General features: G+C 33.7%; 1 protein-coding gene across 1 annotated transcript in view; it reads left to right on the top strand.

Moving 5' to 3' along the window:
* Window positions 1-806: 806 nt before the first annotated feature.
* The window catches only part of MS3_00002098 (uncharacterized protein), a 41904-nt gene continuing 20852 nt past the window's right edge, over window positions 807-21858 (top strand). Inside the window, exons 1-8 of the mRNA XM_012939789.3 lie at window positions 807-856; window positions 3114-3588; window positions 4998-5237; window positions 8251-8397; window positions 9316-9521; window positions 12054-12223; window positions 14447-14870; window positions 19953-20396. Of these exons, the coding sequence (XP_012795243.1) occupies window positions 3156-3588; window positions 4998-5237; window positions 8251-8397; window positions 9316-9521; window positions 12054-12223; window positions 14447-14870; window positions 19953-20396 (2064 nt within the window). The 5' untranslated portion in view covers window positions 807-856; window positions 3114-3155. The remainder of the gene's footprint in view (window positions 857-3113; window positions 3589-4997; window positions 5238-8250; window positions 8398-9315; window positions 9522-12053; window positions 12224-14446; window positions 14871-19952; window positions 20397-21858) is intronic.

The raw sequence follows: 21858 nt of genomic DNA, 5'->3' as shown, positions 1-21858 counted from the left end.
CCAGATAATCTTCAATAGTTTTATCCGTCTCCATTTAGACGTACGGCAACATAGTATTTCCCCCCTCACTCCAAAAGGATAAGGACACTCTGGAGCGTAACCAACGGCCAGCCACGAAATCAGTCCAAGGACCTAATGAAGAGCACCTCCAATCACTTAACCTTTACCCATTAGAATATAGGGGTCTTAGAGGTGAACTTTCAGTGGCTTACAGTATCCTTAACACTTCTGGACATCCTCATAAACATCTACTTAAGCTTAGTCCCAATACCAACCTAAAGGGTAACACCCAGAAATTGGAGACACAACATAACAGTACAGACTGTAGACACAACTTCTACTCCTTAAGAGTTGTCAAATGCTGGAATTCGCTGCCGGCCGAGCTAGCTCAAGCGATTTTTCAGGAGTCCTTTAAGAGTCGACTATATCTATTCTTAAAGTCTAAGGATAGTATCATATTATGACTTAGCGATTTCCTCTTCCTCTTTTATCGTTAACATGCATAGGTTCCTGCCTGGAGTTATTCGTGATTCCCTGCTACAAGTCTCGGGAGCCTGTTAAGTGAAAGCTTCTTCTATTTCGTCCACAACCATTTGAGCCATTTGAACCATTTGTTAGGGACTAAAAGTCTATCCGAACAGGTGGTATCAGCTGTGTGAGAGAATGAATGCAGAAAACAAGTTGGTTCATACTTAAAAACACACTGTGATGAACTATAGAGGCCGACCGATGTACCCTACTTCTTGCTGATTAGTGAGTACCAAAATTGTTTAAACCGAATAATATGAGCTAAATGTACTCGTCTAGCAGAAATGATGCGCACACTTTGATTCCAAGTAGTTGTTTTTGCTTTTACGTGAGTAAAGTACTTTTCACATTAACAGAAGGTGTAAAATATGTTTTTTAAACATCTATGTTGCCACTTCATTATTTAATTTCTGCCTGTTCACCACAGTTTGCTCTAACTCTTGTGTCACTGTGGTGGGTTTGCAGCCATCTACTTTTATATGTACTGAGATTTGAATTATTTGCTCACTGTTTTTTAATTATAGCTAAATGTAATTCCCAAATTTTAAGCCTCCTAGAATTTTACGTTTTATGAATGTCAATTTTAAGTTTAAAAATACCTATTCGTTCGGAGTAAGACTATTTTCCATCTCTTTCTGCAGTTTCTGTCTTAGCAACCATTATTCTCTCTCTTTATTTTTTTTTATTGTGATGATGTGTTTTGCTTTTGCAAGTTATTATCTCAGGATGGTACATTGTTTCAAACAACGCTATTAGAATCCAATGGATATATATATATATATCCATGGATATATCAATGGATAATCCATTGAGGTATCTCAGTACTTCCTTATATAATGTAGGCATATTAATATTGATATCACACTAAACTGTATTAATTGTCCCAAATTCTCTTGACAATATCGAGTTACTTAACAAGTAGCCTCTGAGATGAAACTGAGAGCGGTCTAACCATTGGGATGCCCATTGTTCTACGAAGTCAGTGGTTGTTTGACTAAGCCCTTTTGGTAAGTACAGACTATCTAGTTAGCGACCGTGCAACTATCGTGATCGATGGTTATAGATGTTGTGTGGCGTGACTAAGAATCAGTCGTGATGGCCCAGGTGCGTTCAGTCTTTGTTTTCTCCAGAATTATGGGACTGTAATCTATTTTATGCTTTTTGTAGTGTAGAAATTCTCCCTTTTTCTTGAGTCATATCCTCTGTGTTTTTTCTTGCTGTTGCTGGCTTCTGCACTACTTTACTCGCATTCTGACTTTGTCTCTGTACTAATGTGTTTTTGGAATTGGGTTCGATGGATATTTATACTAGGTTTTGTATTGCTTTATTATATTTTAACACATAGATGTTGGTACAAGAAGGCACCAAATACATATGCGCCACACAAATCTCATTCGATATGTGTGAGGGCTGTGATACTGTCCGGGTGCCCAAACCGAAGCAGGTAGTTTTCTTAGGGGGCCACACCCACAGCCTTCGACCTGAAGGTCTGATCCACAAGGCAGTGTAGCATCGTAAGGAGATGCAGTCTCATGGAAGCCGGTGATCAACGATTAGTTCATACGCCATTTGTTCGCTCAGGATACTGGAGCCCATGTGCACCATTGGTTTGGAATCCGGTTAAAGCGCCGGACATACGCTTTTCGTCCTCCCATTTTCGTAAACAATACCCCCGCCACGAGAAGGCAGTGGGTAGGACTTCCCTGGCAGAGGCTACATACGCGTGGCCATGTGAGAGCATTTCGAGGGGGTGAGCGGACTCTCCCCACTCTCGGCCATACCAGGACATTTGGGGGCTTATTATTTACTGACTTGGAACCCAGGTTTCTACAAACTATTATTCTGTAGGTTCATAAAATAAACACTTTACTTTGATGGCAAACAGTAAACGCACTTTTAAGACATTGAAGTTCTTGGCTTTATTTTTCTGGAGCCATTGTTTTGCATCATTGATGAATCCTAAACTAAAACTAGACAGCTTTTTATAGTTATTCAACTTATATCTGTTTGACGGGCGTTATCCAAAATCTGTTAGTGATACACGGTGTGCTACAGGCTAACTCCCTCTATCCGACTGATTACTTGAGTGAGAACACAAGAATGAGCGAAAAAGTGTATTGAGCTGCCGAATAAATTACATAAATATTCATTTATATATATATATATATATATATATATATATATATATATATCGCTCTAGTCCTTAGGAAATTGGTCAGTTCCTTAGCCAATGAAATGCACTTGTCCTTCAGGTTGTTTCTAATTGTTGTCGATTGACCTTTTCATTGGGCTACTTATTAGCTCGCCATATGAATATCAGTCTTCATTAGTATTTTTTTTACACTAGTGAGTGTTTACTTTTCATCCGTTCTGATGTGCATTTTCCTTGTTTAATTATCTATTCCTGATGGTTCTCCTAGTTAGAGCAAACAGGTTTAAGGTTTGAATGGTCATCTAGTTGCCGTTATAGCTCCTGAAAATTCCTGTCTGACTTACAATTAAGAGTTTCAGTGAGACTTAAATATTGATCGTTTTAATTACTTATGTAAACATATAACAATGTTATATTATACTATTTAATTTAGTATATGACGCATGAAATTTCTTGACGACTATTTTTGAAGACTATGCTGTGTGTTCACCGAGAAAGTTCAGCTCCAGCTTTGCCTATTCAACAGTTTTATATCGGAAGCGATGATGGTTATGGTATTGCTGATGAAATACATAATTCCACCGTTCTGTCTGTTCATCAAACAAAACATATCAGCTTATCGTCTAATGAACCTGTGAAATCTATTTCAATTGATTACTGTAAACAGAAACCCATTTTGTACTCACAACCTGTTGTACCTGATTTACATTTACAACCACCATGTGTTCAAGAGATAACTGATTTTCCTGGTGAGACATCAGCCCAATTATCTACAAATTCTGATCACCAATTTACCCAACCATCAAGAACCACTGATAATCCTTTTGAGAATCTTAAACCACCTAGTGATCCAGCTAGAAATATTCGACCTCATGTCTCAGATAAAGAAGGATATGAAATAAATGAAGGTTTGTTCCACGTTTACAATTTCTATGTTTTTAATATTGTGGGATTTTATGGTACTATAGAGTCATGCGTCTTACTGAATACTACGGTCAGTAAAGCCAAAAATTAGGACATTAATCGTCTACGTATCAATTATTGCTGTGAAATTTAGTTTTCTGTAATAAAATCTTAACTCACTGTAGTTTAATTATGCATGTTCCATGATGTCTACAAATTTCTGTCCGGTTATAACGTACTGATATTGAGACCTTGGTCCTGACACCGAACTGTGTCGTAGGTCAACATTTACAAAATGTTATCATCTACCGTTTTTACAGCATTTGAACTTCCATTACTATGTCTATCTACTTCATCAATAAACTTTGCGAAAGTAGGCTTAAATAATATCCCATCAAGTATTGGTTGATGTGCTTGGCTTTGAGGCACAGTCCATAAATGTTAGGGATAACTATACCTGAACTGAAGTGGGTGGAACGGGCTTCGAAGCAGCGACGTATTTTTGTTGAAATTCCAGTACCTTAACCACTAAGCTACCGTTTCGTGCATTTAGGTACTTAGGCTAGTTCACTAGTTAAGATTTATAAATTGCTAGATAACTAAGATATTGTGTTACTAGCTATATTATAATGTTCAGTGGCCGATCTTATTTCGGTCATTTTTTAAACATGATACTCTGAATTCTGAGGAAACAGTCAATTTTTTTAAATGATCGACGTTAAATGACATTCCAGTTATTTTTCTTACAATCTTCACAGACTGAATCGGTTGATACGAAAAATAATAAGTCAATATCCCAACCCTATTTTATGCAGTTCGTAAACTCATTTTAAAAATTAATACGAAGAGAGAGTTTTTCAAAGTAGCAGTGCATTCTTGTTTTTTTCGTATATCTTTTGGACATCCATGCTTTTTCATAACAAAAAATTACCTACTTATTATAATGCTTCGAATAATAGAATACTGATATTATTGCGACTCCTTAACTGAAGATTTACTGAGAGGACCGGTCTTCAAACCTATCTCATTGAATTCCAGAAGACAACTGCTGGCCGACTGACTGGATATGTGAATAAATATCAAGCAGTAGACATACAAAATGATATCACTTTTTTTCTAAAGGTTATTTCTATGGTATAGAATTCTTTACGGGTCCATACAGTCAAATATCTTGGCATTAGCTGAATTTAAGGTACTGGGGAGTAGTCGTTTCTTGGTTCAAGATGTGCTACTCCCACCATTCTAAGTGTCACTAAATATGGTTTATTATCATACCATGTAACTTCCAGACCATCGCTAATACTAGAATTCTTTTTATCTCAGTCTGGAGTATACTATTTGCATACATTACTATTCAATTACATTTTTCTGTGCTAGTATCACTTCATATCAACAATTATTTTTCCATTCTTAGATTTTTTACGTGAACCAGCTCCAAATGGTGGTTGGGGTTGGCTTGTTGCACTAGGGAGTTTTCTATGCATCTTTGCTGTGGATGGTGTGTGCTTCACTTTTGGTCTACACATTAATGAAATGATTCACGAAGGACAGTTCAGAATAGATCCATCTGACTCAAATGAGTCACAAAGAAAACCATCTTTAGCTTTGTTAAGCTTGCCTGGAGCATTACTGTGTGGGATGTATTTTTTATTCGGTAGGTAAACATCTGTTATTTTTTAGGGGAAACAGTGCATTGGATTATTCCAAACAATTTTACTTTACAAAAGGCCTATTACGAAATGTTCATACTATAACATCTGAGATAATGTATGGAGTCCATGTGCTCAGTTGTTTGTTTTGTGGCACATATTTAGTATCTTCGTCAATATCTGTTCACTACCCCATTAATTAAGTTATCTTTAATTTTAGTGATTAGTTGTTGTTGAATTGGGACTCGTATACATTAATTTGAGTTGTGTAGTCTCACATTTTTTTAAATTTCCCACCTTACTGCTTATAACATAATAATCATCTTATTGGACATGAAGTATTGTTATTATCAGCAGTGATGCGTAAGGAAAGTGAAAAGATAAGGGACAACTTGTAAAGAGAGTAATAGAAATAATAATGGAAAACTAAGAACAGTCCAGAAAATAGGTAACTAAGATCTGATGAGAGTATCCAATAGACGACAAGTTAAAGATTTGTTAAATGAAGAGCGTTTTATAGTAATTGCGTCTGACAGAAATATTTCAAGTAATTTTTGACCACAGACTACAATATCCGGCGAACCATAGCCAAGAGGCCTTCAACTTTCTTTCACTATTCTCTCATGCACCTATTGCTTTCGTAATATGATGCCACTTTTTCCCTAGTTTTTTTATGCAAGCCATCACAAAGCAATATGATAGATCGTTGGGTTGCTATGTATAACGTTTGTCTCAAGCACATCAGTCAACAGAAATTTGCAGGATATCCAAGCTATCTGTAACCTTGAAAGCATAATGTTAGGATTACTCTCTTTATGGTTTCACTATATGAAAGTAATGATATGAATGAAATACCACACACTTGCAACTTAAACATAAATTTTGATTTCATAGACCGATTCTCTCAGCTATGTAACTATACAATTCTCCGCTTAGTTTATGCAGATGTTGTGTGATATTTTTGTACAATCCCGAGTTTTCATCAGTGACCTATCGTCAGGGTTGATAAGATTATCAAGCTACGTAGAATGGTTAACATTGTCAACTACTTCACTCCACAGGATTACAATGACCATTGAAACAGCCAAAATCTGATGGATTATTTTGATTTCAAAGAAAATTAACCCATTCGAAATATTCTTGTATAACCACTCAAAACATTTAAAAGCCGATGTGGTTAGTATCTTCATCAAACAAAACTATCGTTTACTAACTTTGATATAACTAGGGTTTCCAGGTGGATTTATTTTAGACTAAGAAAGATCTGGTTTGAAGTATATAGTATAAAAAAGGAGATTGGGCAGCTCTGATAGACATCACTTAAAGTAGCCAACTCAGAAGTTCGTCCACCAGTGAACTCTGTTCTTGCCAAAAGAACGAGTAAAGGGGCTTTATTGGATTGACATACTTCTTTGGTATACATTATTATACTTATTATCAGAATTCTTGTACCATAGAGATAAACTTCGTCCTTAGAGAAAAGAATGCATCTACAATCAAGAATCTGTAAGGGTTTCTATATTCTAAAGCTTAGTGAAGGGTGAAGATTCGATCGACTTGTCTACCGGTCATGTAAAAAACATGTGCGGCTTTTTGCGTTCGCTACTCCTGAGCTTCGTTTGAGTGTGACGTGGATATGGTCTTGACGACGATAGTTGTCAGACATTTCTCTGTCGTTATCTTAATAGGGTTTTGACCATTTATTTACTCGAAGCACCAGCCATTTGGGCCGTTTAGATGTAATTAGATTCAGCTGGAAGTAATAGGTTGGATCTTTTTCGTCGAAGATATCTAAAAGACGCCAGTAATGACCTGGTGCTTCTATCTCAAATTTCGTTACGGTTATGTAAAATAAGTTGTAAGTTTCAGTCCCAATGTCGATATCTAACTTCCACTGTCAATTGGTAGTACTCAACCTAAGAATTAAGTAGAGAATATTTTTAGTTTTCTTTCAACTTGTCTTCCATGTCTATTGCCCTACCCCTAATCTTCTACTTCTTCACTCTGTGGTCACCTACGAGTGTGTAATGACATACTTAGAGAATTTTTATTTCGTCTACCCTTGCGCTCGGATAGCTTTAGATAGAATGCTAAGCTGTATAGTTAGTCCATTATTTATGTTTGAATCCACTGTTGAAATGACATAGTTTCGAATGAAAAAATCCAAATAGATTCTTATGGATTTATTCCACGATTATTTAGGTTGTTGAGATACTAAAACTGAGAATGTAATCCGATATAGAGGTTACAACTATCAATTTCAACTAAACTAATTGAAAATAGAGATGGGACATTTTTAATACTTGTTTTAAATCAGCATTACTGAAGCAGATAACGGCCTATAGTATTATTAATATTTAAACGTTTGATAAAAAGTAGCATTTAATTTCATAAATCTAAATATTGGTAACCAGTAAATCTAAAAAGCACATCTAAAGTGATTAGAAAAATCGAGATATTTTCGCGATCTATGAGTACGCATTGTATTTCTTCATTCGAGATGTCTGATTTCAATAACGGCTGCTTAAGGAACATACAAACTTTGCAGTTTTTAAAAAAATAGGTAAAATTCTAGAATGCTCCATTTGTTAATATGATTCTATTGTTCAACAGTCGTTTTTGAGTTTTAGTTTTATTTAATATTTATGATACTGTGATAATTAGAAGTATTTGAATTATTGTACGAACTAGGGATTTCCGAAATAGTGCGATCTAAGTAGACAGAACTAGGTGGGCACTAACGAACGTATTGTATTTGGAATTGGAAATCATGTAGACACCTAGTACAAAAGAATCATTAGTTCATACAAACACCACAGATAATCATATAAGATCGATTTATTTTGTATAAAATCTTAACTCGAGCTATCATATATAAAGGTTTTGATGTTGTACTTAATAATATTTTTTATATCATCATTGGAACTAGGTGAACAAAAGTTTCTTTTAGTTTGTTGGTAGTATATCAATATTTGCGACTAGCTTTTTTATGTGATTATTTCCTCTTTTTTGTATTAGGTCCGTTTACGGGTGCTCTGGTAAATCGTTTTGGCTATCGTATAGTTGCATCAGTTGGTGCAGTCATTACTTCATTATGCTTTCTAATAAGTGCTTTGTTCATTTATGATTTGGTTACATTCATCGTTGTATTTGGTATAATAGGTGGTAAGTGAATTACTTGAGATTGTAGTGTTTACCTTTTTCTCCAGTGTTTGTTTAAGATGTAAAAATATACAGGAATAATACGAAACATGTGTGGTGGTTGAATTTGAAGTACCGGTCTGATAATATGACAGATGAGCTAGAGAGGCTGTAGTTTGAAACCCTTTATTTCTGATAGACTTTTATCATTGATATATTCTAATGTTAACCAGCAGAGTTCACTTTGTCTGCTTCTTGAGTAAAGATGGTCTAAATGGTTCCATAATCTGTTATTTTGTATTTCGGAGTAGAACTAAAGTATATAACTATTTATACTTCTGTTAGTTGTAGTTGACTTTCTTCCAAGACATCTGCAGCACCTATTAAAGTTTCATGACAGTCCTTATGTATGGTTTGATTTTATGTTATATTTTATAGTGTTTGTACAGTTTATACAGTCAGAGATTATATTTGTGGGACCGCAATGAAGTTTTTTCTCTAAACTATGATATGTATTGGATACTTTGCCTAAACTTGAATCTTTAACCATTTCCATTTCGTGATTTCAACGTGCTAGTAAACAAGGAATAAATTTGTAGCCTGGCTCACATGGTATTCCTCCAGACAGGTGACAATTATAATTGTTCTAAATGTTTTTATAATAGTTGCTCTATGTTATTTGATCTGTCTGCTTATTCGAACGAAGCTTTTTTCTTGATTAATAAGTGTGGAAAAAAGTTATTAAAAGGTACAATCAAACGATATTAGGAGATTAACTACATAACAGATTTATGGTCTCATGAAGCAGATTGAATGCATATTTATGTATATTCTGATTTGTTTAAATTGGAAAGGCAGAAAATACCAAATTTCTAAAAGTATACATAAACTTGTTGGGTTCGCTTTATTAATTATTTAAATATCGTTATCTTTATTTCCTAGGAATCGGTTGTAGTCTAGTTTATTTACCGGCAATTACAGTTATCGGACACTGGTTTGAAAAACATCGAGCTTTCATTGTTGGCATTGTAATGTGTGGTGGATGTTTAGGTGCCGGTTTAATGGCTATTATTACACCTCATTTAGCAGTTCATTTCTCATGGCGTGGTAGTCTCATTCTCATTAGTGGATTGTTTAGTCAAACCTTAGTAAGTTTTAGATTTTTTGCAATGTTCATGATTAATGAAACGTAGTCTTTCTTAGGGTAATACATACATTTATGAGTATTTAAGGTTTCCTAAAATGAAATGTGTTATCACTTAAGAAACATACAACTTACGTACCTATCCAAACTACTTGTTTTTAGCACCCATCAAGTAAGCATAGCTGTTATATCAAAAATACTTATCTCCTTATTGTAGGTGAAAAATATCACACATTTGGGATATCATATACATAATTATTACGGGTTCGAAGCTTCAAGGATATATTCCTTTGAGGTTGTTGCTATGGTTCAGTATTTAAAAATACATCTGGGTTTAATAGGTTTCAGGAGACTTCATCAAACCATTCGAAATTAAATATTTTTCTGTGTCAAATACACTTGCTGTTATATACTACTCCGTAATCGACAAAATTAAGTTGCCATTTGAGACTACAGGCCAATATTATTTATTGTGATTAATGGGTACTATAAAAAATCGCATATATATATGTATGTACTAGTGAACTAAAATTATGAAATAATATTAAATGCCGATATTCGATGAAAGATAAGGAATGAATATATTTTTGACACATTGACCGGTTTTGAACCATATGATTTTAGTTATTTAATCACTAAGCACAATTGTCACTTTTTCGTCAGACAGAAAGTATGCACCCACCGGTACTTTTAGAACTAACACTTATTAGTCTATGAACTTCTCTTTGACCGACTTACTATGTTTAATTGGCAATCTAAGCTCGATCTCAACATTATTTATTCCGTGGTTGCAGTTTGTGCGATAAATGCTTCCAAGACACCTAGTATAGAATTCCAACAACCTAGGCATGTCTTCAGTAAATCAGTGATAAGGAATTATGTTAACCTAAGCTCGATCTATTTACTTTGAAAGACCGGGTAGAAAGTCTTTTGATCAGGTTTCAAGTCATATAATCAGTGAACAGAGTTTGGGGGCGCCCTTTAGCAATGGAATTTTTCAGAATTATCAGTAATACTGTTGCGATATTTGGTACCCATATATAACGTATGAGAAGAAAAGTCAATCTTCTCATACCGATTTAAGCTGATTTTCACCCAGTCAACTTCACTTCAGTTTCATTCTGTTCCTTATTTTTCAGAATATTTCAGTTGTATTTGGTTACTTATTTCTTTGTCTTCTTTGGTCTCGTTCAATAAATCTTAACACGATTCATCTTTCAGAGTAGCTAGAGGGTTCCATACAAGTGGAGGTGTTGGATATGTTGTCTCAACTGTTATTAGAGTTATCGGTGTATATCCTGTTCCGTAATAAGCCCGTACTGTTATCAAGACGAATCGGTTCATCTAATGTAACCACGTTATTAGAACTGTATAAGTTCTACTACACATCACATTTTATTTCTATATTCAATTTTTTGATTTCATAGTGCAGAAAATCGATGTGAAGATTTACTCCCAGAGTAAATTTAAAGTAACGAAAAATCAAACCACTAGTAGATATACATGGTATTTCTAATGACCAACACATTGTGGTTACAAAATATTAATAGTGGTAGGAACATCTGGAGTGTTTTGTACTGGCTTAACATCTCAGTACTACCATTACGTTTGACAACATGAGGCATATATCGTGCCAATGCTGAGAATTAGGGATGTTATATATATGCTTTGTTTTAACACATTAAGGGTTTTTATTTCTTTAAAGAAATGTTTTAAATCTGGTAGCTTTGTATTAGAACTTTACATCCCCATCTCACTATAAACCTTAGGAAGTATATATTTTAAGAGTATGAAGTATAGATTATCACGTGGTTCTCTTTATTCAAATTTCCGTTTCATTCACTATCACACCCTACTTTTTTGATTGATCTCAGAAATTAGAATAGGTTTTGAGAATATAAAATGATTTAGAATCATTATGTAACTGATTTGAATCACGGATTGACATCAGCTAACATACCATTGAAAACCAGTGATCACAGGTTGGCCGCGTACACGACTAATTGAGGATCAGACCTAAGGTTTTCATGTTACTCAGCGAACCCTATGAACTTCAGACTACTGTTTTGAAATCCAGTAGTAGGTAGATAGGGTTACAACCATCCAATGTCATTAGTAGATAACAGTGAAATTACACTAGTAACAACGTTTTATATTGTAAGGGATCCTTACCGCAGAGATATACTAGTAACTGGTGGATTGTATCTTGGTCTAGTTGTTTGTGTAGAATTCGATCCTTGGGACTAGGGTATTGAGTGCGTACTACTGGTTATTTTCACACTGGCACAAAGCAACTATTCGGCGATCTCAAGTTGCTGTGACATCTCAAATGATTCCCGTTCTTAACGAATACCACCAACAAATTAAACTAATCTTAAAAATCCCTTCAAGCAAATTTAAAGTTAGTTTTATCACCCCTAAATAACATTAACATTGTTTAGTGTTTATTGATTTGATAAATAGTGATTTATCACTGTACTTTACTTATTTCTTTCCTCTTTTTTGGTTGAAAAAAATATGTTATATTTAACGACAGGTTGGTATAGCGTTATTTCGTCCTGTGAGTGTACATGAAAGAATAAGAGCTATTAGATCATTAAAAGAAGTAGAGAAGAAACAAATCAAACGAAAAAAGTGCAAATTGAATTGTTTGCTATCTAGTCATAAACCAAAACATCATTCTGTAAAAAAAATCGCAATTCAACGGTAAGTGTGCTTCTTTAATTACATTCATATGATTTGGCTCACGTATAATTAGAATTCATGTCTTATATTCAACTTGAAAGAATATCACTTCTACTTAATTGCTACCCAACTAAATGTTTATTAGTTCATATTGAAGACTTTTTGGAGGTGTTTGATTTGATCAAAAACTGTAATCTGTCATGAACTTTCATCGTCTTTCAGACAGACAAGTATGAAGACCATGGAATCTTGTAGGAATGTTTATTGCTTCAAGTTATCACGTTCCATACGAGAAAAGAGGAAAAAGATTCAGTGAAAGGGTAAAAATATTGCTGTGAACAGTAAATAAGCAAACATAAGAAAACAGTACAAAAAAGAGCAAATGAAAGTAATCGATGAAAAGCATGCAATTAAACTATGTTAGTGATAGAGAGTAATATAGTGCAAATATAGTCAGGGTGTTTTGCCGGTTTAGAAAGTATTTAGCAGAGAGTTAGGAGCAACCGAACCAAGATATAATTTTAGTCCAAGATGTGGTTTTCGTCCATGAAGTCATTGACTGGTAGACTGAGTTATTTTGGGTGAAGAATACCTTGTTGAGGTCTGTATGATTGTCGTAACCGATGATCGGCGACTGGGATGACCAGGTTCATAATCGATTACAGTGGACCGGATATATTTACTTTTTACATTTCCATTAATCTTAACTTATAAAGGTAAGTTTTTTAATCCGTCAATTCATTATATCTTCTGGAATCATGTGGTTTATATCTGATTTTTTCTTCCTAATTTCATCTCACTGTCCTGATATGGAGTGGCAACTTGAAACAATGAACATATTCGCTAGGTTCTACGTTGTTTATTACTGACTAACTGATGTAGAGTGAATATCCATAGATCACAGCTGCCTTGCAGATATGAAGTATGGAGTCTACATTTCCATAATAATGAAACGAATCAATTAAGGGGTCCTTACCGCAGACATATACTAGTAACTGGTGTATTGTATCATTTCTTGTTTTGTCCACATGTAGTCTATTTCCAATCTGCTGCTGTGCTCGTAAGTAGGCGTTGTGTATGCATGCCTATCTACATGTCCCAACGTACGTAATCTGTGAAAATTTATCACTATAGTCTTTTTCAAATGTATGTTACATTTCGTACAAAAACATTTCTAAAACTCGTAGTTAATCTCTGAGTTATTTCTTTTAGCTGTATTCAGTGATTAAATCTATAAAGAGGATGTTTACAAACTCCTTATGTATAGTCGAATTCATTGTAATCCTTTCTTATAACTAAAAAGTTTAGCATTTAGGAAAACCTTTAGTTCAAGCCATGATGTTAAATAGTTGATAACTCAACTGCCTTTTTAAGTGTGTAAAAACCACTCATGCTAAACTCTTATAGGTTGACGAATAAACTGATTAACTTCACCAAATGTTTACAGAAAACTATCAAGGTCTCATTTCCCGATCATGAATTTACCTTCTCCATCGATCTTATTACTTCGTCTATTTCTTTATCCCTAGTAATATATCACTTAAGTTTTCCGAACACCAACGCATATACTTTGACGTTACTCCTAAATTTAGCCACATGACTTACAGTAAGCGTTTATTTTTATGTTTCAATAAACACTATGTATATATTTGTGTGTTTACACACCCAGTATCTGTTTTTTGTTGTTAGTTAAAGTTTATCTATTGTCTAGAACGAATTTTATGTACTATCTTATGACTGTTGCCTTCGGAAACCTTTCCCATTTTCTGTCGAAAGCAGACTAAAACCAAGTTAAGATTTTAGCCTATTTCACACTTGGTACATCATATATTGTACATTGTATGTTTATTCCAAATAAGATCTTATTCTAGGTCTTGTATAATACATATAACTTAATTGGATTTGTACACTATTGAAACTAAAGAAATAATGTAATCAACTTGCATATTATTTTCATTCGAGTTTTTTGTAAGGTGTTGACGTTTGCATAACGGTCAGTTAGATGATGTAATGATTAAACTTTAACAATTTCTTTTAATTGTAATAGTTAGATAGTACTACTAATTACTGTATAATCTATCTTATTTACAGATTGTAACTGGATATTATTTGGTAGAAATTTTCAGAGTAATTTTATTTTCACAATATCAATGTATTTAGATTAATAAATTAAAGTGTTATCATGAATATTTGACTTGAATTCTTTCTAACATATAAACTATAATCTTTCAATTTTAATTTCAGTGGTTCTATTATGGCTCGTATTATTGAAGAAAAATCACGTCAGCGAACTACATCTACTGGCAGTTTAGATGGAATGGTAATAACACGTGAAAATGAACTTGTAGCTCTATCATCTGATGCGTATGAAGTGGTCAAAGCTGCTGCTGTCATTTACAGTGCTAATACTAATAATACTGTATCAATAAATGCTAAACAAAAGGAAGAAATAGGAATACAAAAGAAATTTGAAGAAAATCATTTATCATCATCATTTGAATCAACATCTTTTGAACAATTAAAGCCTAGTAATAGTACGAATGCAAAGAGTAATAGTCTAAGATATTCTCTAGATAATAATCGTAAAAATCTACAAACACTAACTGAAGGATTTCCTATGTCATCATTTGATCAAACAACAGAGAAATTTCAAACAAACTCACAACCTGTAGGTTATTATTTTAAAAAAAAGAAATCACGTTTTATTTTCTGCCAGTTTATTTCTAAAGACATGTATAAAATAATTGGTTATTACATTTATGCATACAATAATCCGCCTGGTTGACTTAAACATACTGTCTGTATTGCTTAACACGTGAATATACAAGATGTTATTCCATTGAAAAAAATTCAAAATAAAGTTTCTACTTAGAGTTTGGAAATTTAAAAATCAACCTCTGCAAATTTCACTTGTCAACATACGATAAAATGTCAATATTTTTGGGTTTGAGTGTGTTTAATCGTCAGTTTCATTAAATGCTACATTGTTTTACAATACATACTAACTAAATAAGTCAGAATACTATCAAAAAATAAATTCAAGTAGAATCTCTTTCTAGGTTGTACAAATTCACAAGTTCCCCTTCATTTTATATTAAAAGTAATCTTACGTTTTTATATTTCAATCAAAACAAATGATCCATCTTTCTTAGATAGTTAGAAATATTTTTCAGTTTTAGCAATTCTTTCTGTGAATGTCTATCGTTGATGGAAACTAAGTTCAGAATAACCCTATGATCGTAGACCGCCCACCAGCATTCTCCATCCAACTCTGTCCTGGTCAATCCTTTAAATGCTCCTGCCAGTTGTCCTCCGTGCACGGCTTCGCAGTGTAGTCCATTACATGAATCCCGTATGATTTTGATTATTTCAGGTACAGCGTAGGGTCGAAGAAGGTTCCATTCTTGTTCCTTTCTCCCAGTCCATGTCGTTCTATGATATCTTAGTACCCGTTGTCGTCCATCCCAACTTCGGTCTCCCATCAGGATGATCAGGTTCTTCCCAGGGCACTTCTCTATGATTGATTACAGCCTCTCATAAAATTGATCTTTAATGTCGTCGTTGCTATCATTGGTAGGTGCATAACATTGGATAATATTCATTGTGATCCCATTCTTCTTTGTTTTAAATGATGCTTTGATGATTCTGGATCGGTGAGATTCCCATCCTACAAGTGCATTTCATGCTACTTTGGACAGCATTAGAGCAACTCCCTGAGTGTGTGGAGCATTTTCCTCTTCGTGATCAGAGTACATCAGTATCTCTATCGAATCTAACCTTTACTTCCCATTTTGTGTCCAATGCGTTTCGCTGATTTCGCTCACCGCCAAGTTGTATCTTCTCATTTCCACAGCTGTTTAGTTGGTCCTCCCAATCTTCCACATTGTCCAAACATTCCATGTACCTATAAAAATTATTGCTCTGGTTGTTAGAAGGGGCATCGGCCTTGTGACTTCCGAAGAATTTCGGCTTCGATTATTTAATAAAACTTCACACAATTAGTTCCCTTTAACAATTTGTTAATAAAGCATGAAGAATAATGAGAATCCATTTTTATTTCTTGATTGCTTACCAACCGCTTACAATCATGTTTGTGTTGAAATATAACAATATTAAGTGATAAATATTAATGACCTAAAAATTGTTGAACCGACAGTCTTTATGTAAGGTCATCGCAGATTAGATGTAGAAAACATTCAGGGGCGTAGGTTATAATTATGTATAATTTGACAATTGAAACTATAGGTTGCGCAAATAATAGTGTCAGATTTAGAGAGAATTACAGATAGGTGCTAAGTAAAGTACAAACCACGATTATGATTAATTTTCCATAGTAGTTATAAATTGGCAACTGTCTCCTTTTGGATATATAAATTTGGTTTGAGTTTTCTAATAGCTACTGCTTCAGCAAAACGTAAAAAAATTTGTGTCTTTTTTGTCGGTGAACTATTTTGGCAGGTCGGCAAAAGTCGATAATGTAACCGGTATTGACTAAAAATGTTGAACTATTGCATTGTTTGAGGCTGTGATACCTTTTAGTCTAAAGTTCTTTAGAATGTGCTCAGGATTACAAATATGTACTCTCTTTTCTGTTCTTACAGTGTATGCGCTTTGACACGTACTTGTAAATTGTAAATACAATTGAATATTTTGAAGAATGTCAGTTTTTGTTTGTTCTAGGGAACCTTGCACTTATTCTGTGGTTAATTAATCCATTACTTACATTCTATTTGAAGCCAAGTTGTAAGAAACAACAAAATTTATTTCCAGCTTTATCGTACTGGACGTATCCAATCATTTTGGCTTAATTATCGACCCACTTTTGTGAACAAAAGAAACCACAAAATAAAAATAAATTTATATTATTCTGTGTTAATCCCTTATTCAAATAATTAATCATTGAAACTTCATACTATTTATTTTCAAATAATTGTATATATGTTAGCCGACTGAACTGTTTTTTGTTCTGTAACCAGTTAATATAGCTTTCTATTTATTGATTCAGTGATGTTGATCATCATATTTATAACGATATAATTCAACAGTCATAATTTCAAAAACATGAAACGTTCTGCAGTCGTTAAGACTTCATATGATGGTTGTGTAGAAATATTTAATAGTTGAAAATAATTAGGATAAAATGAAATGTACAATTAGGTTAATTATATATTAAAAGTAAATAAATAAATGATTATTTACCTCGTTTTCATTGTACAATCATAATTGTATGCTGAGGTTTCTGTTATGGCTTAAGATCAAACCGTAGCATAGGATTCACAAACAAGGAGAAATAGTTATTCTGATCTATAGTGCCAGCGCATATCAAAAATATAAAGTGAGAATGAATTATTTGCCTACACTAAGTATTCATACCATTTTGATCATTCTTTACGTATGTCAAAATTTGTAATCTGGGACCTGAACAAGTCAATAATCTTATCGACGTATACCGTTCAGCAATATACTTTCTGCTAACTGTAGCTTATGGAACTTGAATATATGTTATGATCTCCGGTATGATTCAGTTTTTATCCACACTATTAACTCCTGACCAATCCAATGGGCAGAGAGAAAACAAAGGTCTCGTAGAAAACTGTATAATGAAAAGTGAAATTATAATTATTCGACAACTCAGTATGTATATCTAAGCGACAGGATTGACTTATAGCAGGACATGTAGACGGTAGACTCGAACTAAATAAATGATCTATTTACTTTTGTAAAATCATCAAATAATTGTCCCCTCAACTGTATATTACATTACAACGTACTCTTTAGTGTAATAATTCAACATTCATTTTAATAATTTCAGATAAAATTTATTTCTTAAGAATAAACAAAATAAAACGGCTTGAATTACACTAAAACAGGTGTTTGAATACAATTTTTAAATGCTCTGTGCTGTTGTTTTCTTCAATCATTTCTCTTTTTACTAATGGAGAACTATTGATTATACATTACACAATTTAAAAAATCTGAGTAGGAGATAATAGTTGAGAGAAAACAGGTTTTCAATAAATTATTGTACAAAATTGCGGATTGTTATTATTATCTATCTTTTCCTGTCTGTATTCACATTGTTAATGAAATTTCGATGTCCACTTGATAAGATTATGGTGATATAACGTTGCATAAATAACATATAAGCAAATGCTTTGACCCTTTGAGCAATAGATAGGATGTTGTAAGATGTAGATATAATAACGGTATTTCTAGTGGTTCATAGCTTTATAAATATTTATCATAAATCTGTAACATATCTTTTGAAGCGTACAAGTTCATGTTAACTCGTTCTTGTCTGTAGAAGTTGCACATAGTATTTGTATTCATTCTCTGGTTACGTGACCTTCTAGAGAGAGGGCAGTGGGTCCTGATAACTTAAATGCAAAGGCCTTTAAAGATTATGACAGTCCTGGTTGTTGCAAACTCGGACATGGTGCGAAGTCTTTTGATCGCATTTAGCAACAACGCTAGCACGTCTGTGATGCATTTATCTCCCTCTAAATCTGAAATATTTCTTCAAAATTTATCTGCAACTCGCGGACTAGTTATTGGTAGTGAAGTAGTTGAATGCGTTGGCTACTTTACTTATCTTAGAAGTCTCATCAGCCACAATGAGTTGGTGCCAGACCAAATCATGGCCTGGATTCGGAAAACCCGACTGGTTTTTGACATCTTGAATAATTCATAACATAGGCGAAATGTCCATTTCACAAACAAATGGCGTTTATATTACGTATTAGTCCCTTCTGTTCCAATTTATTCGTATGGGACATGGTCTGTGAGAGTAGACATGAGTAGCTTTAAAGTTTTCAACCAAAGGTGTCTGTGAAGCATTGGCTGGGTTTTCAGAACAATTGGATGAGCTATGTCGATGTTAAGCATAGGATATTCAAGAAATTGGTTCAGACGTTGGATGATACAGCTCAGAATCTCTTGCAGCGGCTCACATTCATCTACTCTTTATCCTCCTTTCGATCTTGACCTTGAGTATGCCTTCATACATACTTTTGCTCAACTTATATTTCTAAGGTTTAGTCTTTACTCGTATCGTCGCTACTATAATATTTCGATCTTTTTGTTGTTTTCATTTTATGTTAATCAGTTATGCCAAATTGAACCTACGCACATCTGTACTAGGCTCTTTGTTGACAATGTTTGTCTCAGTTTATTTGTTTAACCTCCCTGGTTCGATTTATGATTACAAATATCCATGATTAATTTTATTTCTTAAAATAGTGCATTTCTCTAATGCGACAGTCATCGTATTGAAGCAATCTTATAGTTTTGATGTGTATATATTTTTCAGTTTGTTATGAAAGAATCATTTAAGTACTTAGCCAGTCACCTTCCATAAACAAAGTTTCCTTTATAATCTTAAGGAGAGCGAAAACAAAGATTGGCGCAGAATAATATGAATTCATTTTATTTCGTTATGTTCTCATCAGCTGCTTACAACTTAAAATCAAAGTAATTACTTATATTGACATATTTATAAATATGAAGGTGATTAGAGACGCATATGTGTATCATGATTTAGCGAAAATTCCAATAAAGATGACAAAAGCTCTGTCAGATATTTGAACCTGATTTCTTCTGTTAAACAAGCGTTAGCTAGTCGGATAGAAATCTATTTTATTTAATTTTTGCTTATAATTTGAAATATTTCTTGCAGTTTTATTTTGTTATTGATTTCACTTGTAATTAAACAAATTGTAATTCTTTTATTTGCTTCTGTGTGTTACTTTAGCCTTGTATTGCAGTACTTCCTCCGCCTGTGCAATTCAGTCGTGCTGCTGTACGACGTATAGCACGTGCAATCTTACAAAAATTACACGGACAAAGTAGACTGCCGTTTTCACCATCAATTACTTCTATATCAACTGGTTCAAGACAAGTTATAGCATCATCTTTTCGATTTAGTGGTGATAATCGTATTGATTCATGTGCAAATTTTAGTACACCATATACAAATAGTTCACGAAATGTTCATTATGACAGAGTCAGTCAAGTTTATCTATATGATATATGCCATAGATCAGTAGCTACAAATATATGGAAAGGAAAAAGAAATTTATGTGCCTCCTCTCTGTATAGTGAATTGGTTTCAAACGCTAGAGATTCGGTAGCTTCATCTGCTCCTGTACACCATTTATCAACAGCAGTGAACCGTTCTATCTCTGCACAAGAATCTGTATGTATTATCTTATTGTTTGAGATAATTATTTTCTAAATTTGTAGAATTTCATTCTCGCTTTGTTCTATAGAACAATACTTAACTGGAATATTTACCTACTAGGCATTATTTAACCATTGTCATAATGTATGATAAAGATTGAGAATTAGTTGGTAATGTAATTTATTGAAATAATATGTTTTGTAAAGTGGTTTGTTGTTTGTTCACTTGGAAGATAGTCTTCATTAACTTGTTTTTAGCATTCTGGTGTGTTCCCGAAGTCCTAGCTAGAAGTTTTGATTGCTGAGTTTCATCTTGTCGGGGGCAGGATAAGTATTATCAAAGAAATGTTGACCATCCACCTATATCTTTTGTTGACTGTAGTTGTGAATGTGAACTTCTTGATTTCATTTCAATGAGCCTAATTGTCCAAATTTTGATATCGTGATTTTTTAGTGCAGAATAGGGAAACGTTTCAAACCTAGATGAAATAACTGTCTAGTGTGCCCCGAGTTCAGACAGCTCTTTAGATTATTGTTTATCCTCGACAAAAAGCGATTTTAATTAACTATAGGAGGGTTTATGTACAACATCCAGCATTCATTCACATTACATTTGAGGAAAGTTTTGTTTTTCTCAGATAACTGATGTCCCCTACCACATACTAGTTATTTTTATAATTTATTTCATTCAAAGGTAAACATCAAAACTGAATTTGCTGTAAAAATCGGTAAATTTTTAAGAAACACTTACCAGTGGTTTTTACTTCTGTGTAGATCTCCTTAGTCTGTAACGTTGAGATCAGTTGTGTTTCAAACAAGACCCAAATACGTTTCTGATGAACAAATTATTCATTATATCATAAAATCAATATCATACTTTCTGATTGTTAGATTGATTTTTACAAATAACTAGTTTTATTTTGGATGTAAATGAAGCATTTATTCAATACTATTTGTTTTTTTAAATAAACTTTATCTGTACACTGTAAGAAAGCGGCCATATACGCATTACTTATTTATTCCATACTTGCTCATGTTTAGCAGGTTATATTGTCCACCCAAAGTGAGCGCTTTCGAAACGCGTCTCATAACATAACCCTGCTTGACTCTTCAAAGGATTACAGTGAATTCCGATCACTCTACTTCACCAAAAGTCTCCTTCAAAACCACACGTACAGTCAGAAAGGTCGGCTCTAAAGGAATGAAAATGAAAAAAAATTATATGCAAAATAGACTATTGCTATTCACAAGTTCAAGCCTAACCACTGTGTACAAAAACAGTATGTTCAGCCCTACCTGAATTTTTGTCTTCCAGAATCTATCGTCTCTCGTTTCATTATTTCTCTTCCTTTCCAAATACTTTCACAACTACTAATTAACCATCATTACAATTTTTAATTATTCTGCTCTTAATAGCTGTCAAGTGGACAATTATCTTTATCTTTGCACTTCTCATCAACTGATTACCACATAACTTC

Source organism: Schistosoma haematobium, chromosome 1 (assembly GCF_000699445.3).
Source record: "Schistosoma haematobium chromosome 1, whole genome shotgun sequence".
NCBI lineage: Eukaryota > Metazoa > Platyhelminthes > Trematoda > Strigeidida > Schistosomatidae > Schistosoma > Schistosoma haematobium.
The sequence above is the reverse complement of the archived record's forward strand: the minus strand, read 5'-3'. Positions and strand labels throughout refer to the sequence as shown.